Here is an 8,347-nt window from a genome sequence, read left to right as displayed (position 1 = left end):
TTTTTACCAGAAATTAAAGTTTGTGTTGAAAAGTCGTTAGATTTCAAAGATTTCATTCATAAGCTGAAAGCTTTTAATTTTTAATTGTTTAATTCTTTAAGATTGCACTTTAAAATTTGACCATTTAAAAATGTACGTTTAAAAATTAAAATCCAAAATGAACAATTTGTATGTGAATGATTTTCAAATTATGCATTGTAAACTGAATGATATCATAAATAAAAAATATATCACTCCAACTAATTATTTAAAAAATGTGGAAATTGAATTTGGACAGATTTTTCTTCGAAAAATTTGTGAAATTCCCGGTCAAGAAATAAATTCACTGTCATTTTACGGTTTTTACCGGTCTCAGAAAATTCCCGGTCCAGCGGCCACCCTGAATTTTGTGACGGTTTTGAAACCCATCACAATTCTCAAAAGGCTTTAAATTTTTTTCGAAATCTGCAAAAATATAGATTTTTTTAAAATTATAAGAAATAATTTCATGTATTAAATTAATTTGAATCTTTAAAGTTCTAAAGATCTGTTCAACATTCTTTATTTTTTTTCTGCATGAATAAGTGTTTAATTCTTATTTATATGTATATCAAAATTCAACATTTTCAGTTACAAATAATTTTTTTTTAAATTAAACATTTAAAATTGAATCGTTCAAAGTTTCAGTTAGCTCTTTGAAATTTTGACTTTATAATTGTTTAACAGCTAAGACTTTTTAATTTTAACAGTTCAATTTTTAAAGTTAAAACCCATAAATTATTGAAACCCTTTGTGCAATTCTTCAGAAATTTTCTAAATCTTCTTAAGTCTTTTGGGTAACCTTTGGAATCGTTTAAATTAGTTTGAAATCAGTGAAATAATGGTAAAATCTATTGAAATAAAAAATTCGAGTGATCAATCGTTCGGGTTTACTCTTGTTTGAAGGGAAAACTTACGTGTTAGAAATAAATAAAGTGACAAGCTCGGGAGGTACGTAGTCAAAAGCAGGATTAAAGGCGCGGATTTTATCCATGAGTTGAATATTGTCAGCCTGAATCACTCCTTGTCTCGGGGAAAGGTACTTGTTGAAACCATCTTGATCGTAAGAGCATAAATATTCAGGAGAAAGTTTATACAGCGGTAGCAAGACCATGACTGGGACGAAATAGTGTTTGGCAGCCTGTGCAACCGTGTGCGTCCCCGAAATGGCCTTAAGGCCTCCATTCAGCATAACCGTTCGAGTTCCTATTATCACTTTATTCACCCGAGACATCATAGCAAAAATAGCCGCATCCGAGATTAAGGTGGTTTTAATTTTCGCCTTCGCGAGGTTCACTGCCATTTCGTGGCCCTGAAACAGGAAATAAACATATGTGACGTTCCGCAAGGAAAGGGATTTAATTCGTCGATCGCAATTTAGGACATCTTTGAGTTTTTCTGAACCAAGTTCACAAGTATCGATCTCGGGGTTTCGAATCAAAACCATACTTCAATGGATACCTTGTGGAAGTTTTTTATATTGTACTTATGTCTTATAGAAGTGGGTCAATTTTATGTTTACCAAAAAATATAACACATGCGCGCTTGTGAAACTCGCCAACTTTAGATGCGTTTTTCTAGAAAAGTGGATTTTTCAAGTTCCATCTTCAAAAGTACCCCGAAGACTCGCTTTTCAACCTACACTGTAACAAATTTTTTTTTGTAAATATCCACTGTGTTTTTGTAATTGTACCGAAATCTGTGAGATAACTGCGTTCAAAATATTGAACTTCCATCTAGAAAAGTAAAAACACCACTTTCTATATAGTGGATTTACACAATTTTGGGAATTCTCGTATCTGAAAATAGGAAATAATTTTACTCAATTATTTCCTACTTTCAGAAAGGTACTTTCCCAAAATTTTATAAAAGTATTATATTTAATGTGGTGTTTTTACTTTTACAGTCGGAAGTTCACTATGTTGAATGCAGTTATTTTACAGGTTTAGATGCAATTACAAAAACGCAAAGGATATTTACAAAAAAACTTCTTTTACTATTACATTTTTCTTTAAAGATTTAATCTTTTTTAGATGAAAATGTATTTTTTTTTGTTGAATATTCGTATTGTTGGTATAGAATTAATCCCCTTGGCTAAAAATTCATGTTTTTGGTTGAAAATTTCTACTATATTATAGAAAATTCGTGTTTTTTTTGTTGAAAATTAAGTTTTTAGATAAAAAATTGAACAGTTTACTTTTCAGTTGAAAATGTATCTTTTTAATTAAAAATTTAACTATTGGGTTGAAAATTTAGGTATTTTGTTCAAAATTCTATTTTTGTAGAATATTAATCTTCCATGTAACTTTTATCTTTTTAGTTTTGAGTTAAAAATTAAACTACTTTTTTTAAATTCTTTTTTTGGTATAAAATAATTTTTTTAATTGAAAATTTAACAAATCTTTGCTTTTGTAGAAGATTTATGTTCTTTAGTTTTAAATTTTACTCTTTGGTTCAAAAATCATTTTTTTGGGGGTTAAAAATTAATGTTTTTGCTGAGAATTCAATTAAAAATTAAGGAATTGTGTTTAAAATGGTGTACATTGATTGAAAAATCATATATTTTGTTGTAAATTCTTCTTTCCTGATTTAATATGACTTTTTTTATTCAAGTAAAATGTTTTATTGTAAATTAATCCTTGTTGGTTAAGGATTAAACTAGTTTGTTGAAAATTCGCCTTTCTTTGTTGAATTAAATCATTTTTATTTTTCCTTAAAATCTGTTTTGGTTTAAATTTCATGTATTTTGTGTACTTTTTTGGTAGAAAGTTAATCTTTTTCGTTCAAAATTCATGTTTTTTGTTTAAAATTTAACTACTTGGCGAAAACTTAAGCTACTTTGTTGAAAATTAAATACTTTGTTTAAAAATTAACTTATTTCATTGAATTCAACTGTTTTCTTAAAAATTAATATTATTGATTAGGGATTTAATTATTTTGTTTAAAATTCGTTTTTCTTGGCCGATTTAAATCGTTTTTTATTTAAAACTAAAATCTGGTTTGGTTGAAATTTCATGTATTTTGTGTAAGATTCGACTTTTTTGGTAGAAAATTAATCTTCTGGGTTAAAAATGCATGTTCTTTGTTAAAAATTCTCCTTTTTGATTGAAGTAAACTGTTTTATTGAAAATTCGTCTTTGTTGGTTAAATTGAATCGTTTTTTATTTTTAATTCAAATCTGTTTGGCTTAAAATTTCATATATTTTGTAGAAAATTCGTCTTCTTCGGTAGAAAATTGATCTTGGTTAAAAACGCATGTTTTTGTTGTTGTAAAGTCAACTATGTGGTTGAAACTTAACCTACTTTAATAAAATTAAAGAATGTGATTAAAAATTACGCTTTCTGATTAAAATATTTGTACTTAATGTCAAAATTTCTGTTGGTTGAAACATCAACTATTACATTTTTCGTTTTGAATTTATCTTTTTTGGTTAAACATTAATTTCTTTGTAAAAAAGTCAATAATTTGGTTAAAATGCCCTTTTTGCTTAAAGAGCCATCATTTTAGTTTGAAATTTAACTCTTCGGTTGAAAAATATATTTTTTTGTTTGAAAATTTATTTTTTAACTGAGGTTTGAACTATTACAGCTAAATAATCATCATTTTAGTTGAAAACTAAATCTTTATCTCAAATATATTTATTTTTGCATGCATACATTTTAAACTTACGTTCAGATTGGAACCACCTTCGGATACGATTACTTCAAAGGATCTAGTTTCTGCAGCTTTCTTTAAAAATTCTTGTACTAGTCTAGATTGACCGATAGTCATTATAATTTCATTAGAGTGGATGTGCTCTGAAGCTTGTTGTGTGACATTTTCGGCACTAAATTAAAAAGATATTGCATTACAGACTAATGGAAAGTAGGAAATAATGAGAAAATAATCCACGAAATTTGTACCATGTTTCTAATTCGACTTCAAATTCGTTTATGTGCTCGACAAGGGCTTCTTTGAGGGAAGGTACTGAGACATTGAAATCAATATTTCGATCGTCCTTGGAGGTAAGAATTTTGTGAAGCGACTCCTGAGGATCCGTTTCTTCAGTTTTATTTTTTAACTCTGAAGAGTATTCTTCTCTTATAATGTGCAATATACGTCGAACCATATTTCCAATACAGGCCTCTAAAGGAATTGATTCTATCAGGTATTTTCCATTTAATCTGACCAAATCCATAACCGATCTGCGAGAAAAATTATAAATAGAAATTTAAAAGCTTTAAAAATTACACGTGTGTTTAATTACAAATAAAATAAACAAATGAACTGTAATCTTGAATTTAAATTCAGTTTAAGGTTTAGATAATTAATTTAAAAAATAGAACTTGATACTTAATTACATAAACTATTTCTTGTATTTAAAATAAAAATTAAGAAACTTACTTTGCTGTACTCCATTCTGTAATTGTAATAATTTCCTTTAGAACGGAAACAGTGGCTACGACAATTTCATACGTGCCTTCAATTTCACTAAGAGAAAAAAATATATAATCGTATTCAAACTTAATTAAAATCATTAACCATATACAGTGCAAAATAAATTATGATGCAATGTTTTACCCATGTTTAATCTTGTTGATTAAGGTTAAAACCCTTTGATGAATATTTCCGTCTGGTACACAATCCATGCTTATAAAACGATAAATTTATAAAAGTCTTGCACAAATTGTAATAATTTATCAAATTAATCATTAACTAATCCTAATATTCTCACAGACGTTTTCTTCCTTCACTCTAACAAACACTTTGACGTGCTTATTTTTAGGTTAGAAGCTTCTTCAAGTCGATCCATAAGTCGATCTAAATCTAACCAATAGTCATGGACTTCAGAAAATTACCCAATCATGTGTCAGAACAGCTTGTTTTGGGTGGGAACCATCCAAGATGTCTACACGCTGAGGGGCCAGAAATAATATTAATTATATCTACGTTTATAATATCTTTGATTACGTGGAACGAAAGTTTATTTTTTGAATAATTTGAAAAAAGATTATTCTTCACTAAAAGTGTCTTTGAATATTATTTCTTTTTTTTTAACTATTCAACTAAGTAATGAAGTCGCTACAAAAAAAATCGATTCTATTATTAATTTTGAAAAGTGTTTAAAAAAAAAAATTAGTATCTAAAATAAACTTCTAATAATTTTTTTTCTGCAAATTATAAAGAAAAAAATGTTTCATCCCGTGTAAATAGTATCATTTGTTGACCTTCGGCTTGCAGAGATCTTGGATTTCACTAAAATATCAACTATACCTAAATATTTAGCGCGAGTTTTGAAATTTATTTTTAAAAATTAATTCTGTACATGGGTGTATATCTGGAAACTTTAACTTTTAAATACAAATTTGTGTATGCACAACAGTGGAAATCCCGCTATATCCATTCTGTAACCATACAGAACTATTATAATAATATATAATTATTATTATATAATAATTATTATAATCTATTATAATCTTATCTTTATTAACTAAAATTCTGAAAGGTAATTAAATTGGACAATTAATTCCTAGGAATGTTGTGACAATGGGAACTAACTTATTATAGACAAATCCGGTTTTGTTTGTTCACGCCTGAGCGCTCGCATGAGTGACAACCGCAGATCCCGCGCATCCAGCGCAACTCCTGTTACAGCTACCTGTGGCGCGGCTTCAATTCTCGGCAGGGCTATAAAAGGGTTTCCATGTACTTAGATATCTTTGAGGAAAATGTTCAAACAGGTTGTGAATTTAATTTCAGTTGTTTCCACTTTGTTTGCATTTACAATTTCTGCACCTTTGATGAGGTGCTTTGTTTTCTCATTATGCGATTAACTAACAAATATATTTGCTTTATCATACGTGAATTCAAAATTTTTTAAAATACCAATAGGTCCATAAAACGAAACGCAAATCAAGTAGTATTTTCTATTCCTGTATGCAATTTGAATTATATACGGATAAAAAAAAAATATCTGTATAAAACGGATTTTTCTAATTAAATTAATGACCAAAACCTTCGTACTCTCATATACAATGTATTAATATTATAGGTCAATTGATTCGTTTCCAATAAGGAAGTATTTTCCGTTATTGCATGAATTTTGAATTACCTTCATGAAAAAAGTCGAACTATAAGAACCGATTTTTCCAATATTATAAATGATCATAACTTCCTTACTCTTGAGTAAAATGTATTAAGATTGCAGGTAAATCGATTCGTCTCGAAGCAACGAAACTTTTCTATTGTTGCCTCCACTTTGATTTATGTGAATGTGAAAATTGTCACTATAAAAATTGACTTTTTAAATAATGTGATTGACCACAAATTCTTCACTTTTTAATAAAATATATGAATATTATATCAATTAATCGATTCGTTTCAAATCATCGAAACTTTTCTATTTTTGCATAACCTTTGAATTGTGTGAATGAGAATTTTTTTACTATAAAAAGCCCATTTTTAATTTATTATAAACTGCTGAAAAAAGGTCATAAATATTTGTTGAAATCATTTGGCAAGTTTTTAGATATAAGTGTAAAAAAACCAGCAAAATTTTATCAATTTACCTGCAACCGTTTTTAAGTTATAGCGTGTTCACAAAAAAGTGTACGAATTTTAAATGAAATATGTACGTAATTTTAAAGTTCAAAATTGATTTTCAAAAAAAAAAATTTTCCAATAAAGTAGTTAAATTTAATCGAAAGAAATGAATTTGCAACTAAAAATAAATTTTGTAAACAAAAATTAAACAGTTCACTTTTCATTTGAAAAAATAATTTGGAACCAAAAAAAGGAGGATTGAACAAGATACTTAAATTTTCAACTAAAAATAATGAATTTTAAATCAAAAAGATATATTTTCAATGAAGAAAATTAATTTTCTACCAAAAAGTCGAGTTTTCAATTATAACCTTAAGTTTTAACAACAAAATATTTTAAACAGTTGTTAAATTTCTAATCAAGGAAATTAATTCTTAACCAAAACAAATAAATTTGCAAAAAAAAGAATAAAACTTTCATTAAAAAAGTAACCCAGTGGGCACAAAATTTGGCGACGTCTGTACGACATCGTAACTTCATCTTTACGACATCCTATGTCCATGTCGTTAAGTCGTCTTTATGATATCGTAAATATGTCGTATGATCTGACGATGTCTTTAGGATATCGTAAAGACACTGTAACGACATGGACATAGGATGTCGTAAAGTTGTCGTGAATATGTCGTAACGACGTTGTAAAGACGTCGCCAAATTTTATGCTCACTGGGAAATTTTCAAACAAATAGTCAAATTTTTAACTAAATATATCAATTTTCAAAAAAAAGAAAAACGTATTTTTGAAAAAACAATTAAATTTTCAAACGATAATTGATTTTTGAAACAAAAATATTTTAAATTAAAAGATGCGGAATTCAAAGAAAAAGGACAAATTTTGAACAAATCATGTCATTTTTAAAATACAAAAGATCAGTTTTTAATCAAAAAATAAAACAAACAAACATAAGAGATAAAAAAATAAAAAACTTTTGAAAACTTTGACTTTGAAGCGTCCCTTCAGTAAACGATAACGTTATGTCTTGTGAAATTCAAAACTATGCAAGAAAAACTCACCGTGCTTAAAATACTACATTTTTTCTTTGCAAACTGAATAACTGACACTTTTCTTCTATTTTACGAATCAACTAAAAACTTTTAATAATAACTTCTATAAAAAAAATATCCAAGTTATCTAAATTATTTTTAACTTATCCTATACTTACCCAAGTTCGTGTGTAATAAAAATTAGGACGGAGTAAAAATTCTAAAATTAATCAATCTTTGGATTTAAAAATTGAAAAAGAAATTTTTTTCCTATGGTTTCGAAACTGATGGCAGGTTTTGTATATACATTTTTTGGTAGTAAACAATATAATCAAAAGTTAGCAATAAAAAACGTGCATGGGAACAAATTTCTTTCGTGCCCTTTAAATTAAAGAATTTCAAAATCGCAAAAAAGTATAGTTTTTTTACGCCCTTTCCATTGATCGTGAGCATTAAAAAAGTCATTTGTTTAGAAATTAGGCTCATTTTTGTTCATTATTGCATCTCAGAATAAAGGTTTGGTTTCCCCTTGGAGATATTTAAGGTTAAATAGTGGGATTTATATTTTTTATTTATGAAAATAAGCGATAAGAAGTTTTTGAGAATATACCAGCTATTTTGGCAATTTGTAACTTTTCTAATGACGATTACAAAAAATGTTGTCCAATATAAGTTTGCAAGGCTTTTTTCATGTCCTTTCTATTAATCGTAGACATTTTTTGAAAAAATTAAAATTTAACCTTCAGAAATGAATGTTAAACATAC

At 27.4% G+C, this 8,347-nt stretch overlaps 1 protein-coding gene across 1 annotated transcript in view; it reads right to left on the bottom strand.

Annotated features, from left to right (window-relative positions):
- The window catches only part of LOC117171773 (translation initiation factor eIF-2B subunit beta), an 8,480-nt gene extending 3,689 nt beyond the window's left edge, over nucleotides 1-4,791 (bottom strand). The window contains exons 1-5 of the mRNA XM_033359381.1: nucleotides 4,580-4,791; nucleotides 4,403-4,489; nucleotides 3,922-4,203; nucleotides 3,689-3,845; nucleotides 936-1,330 (exon numbers count right to left, since the gene is read on the bottom strand). Of these exons, the coding sequence (XP_033215272.1) occupies nucleotides 936-1,330; nucleotides 3,689-3,845; nucleotides 3,922-4,203; nucleotides 4,403-4,489; nucleotides 4,580-4,647 (989 nt within the window). The 5' untranslated portion in view covers nucleotides 4,648-4,791. The remainder of the gene's footprint in view (nucleotides 1-935; nucleotides 1,331-3,688; nucleotides 3,846-3,921; nucleotides 4,204-4,402; nucleotides 4,490-4,579) is intronic.
- Between the last annotated feature and the right edge of the window lie 3,556 nt (nucleotides 4,792-8,347).

Source organism: Belonocnema kinseyi, chromosome 4 (genome assembly GCF_010883055.1).
Source record: "Belonocnema kinseyi isolate 2016_QV_RU_SX_M_011 chromosome 4, B_treatae_v1, whole genome shotgun sequence".
In the NCBI taxonomy this organism is placed as follows: Eukaryota; Metazoa; Arthropoda; class Insecta; order Hymenoptera; family Cynipidae; genus Belonocnema; species Belonocnema kinseyi.
The sequence above is the reverse complement of the archived record's forward strand: the minus strand, read 5'-3'. Positions and strand labels throughout refer to the sequence as shown.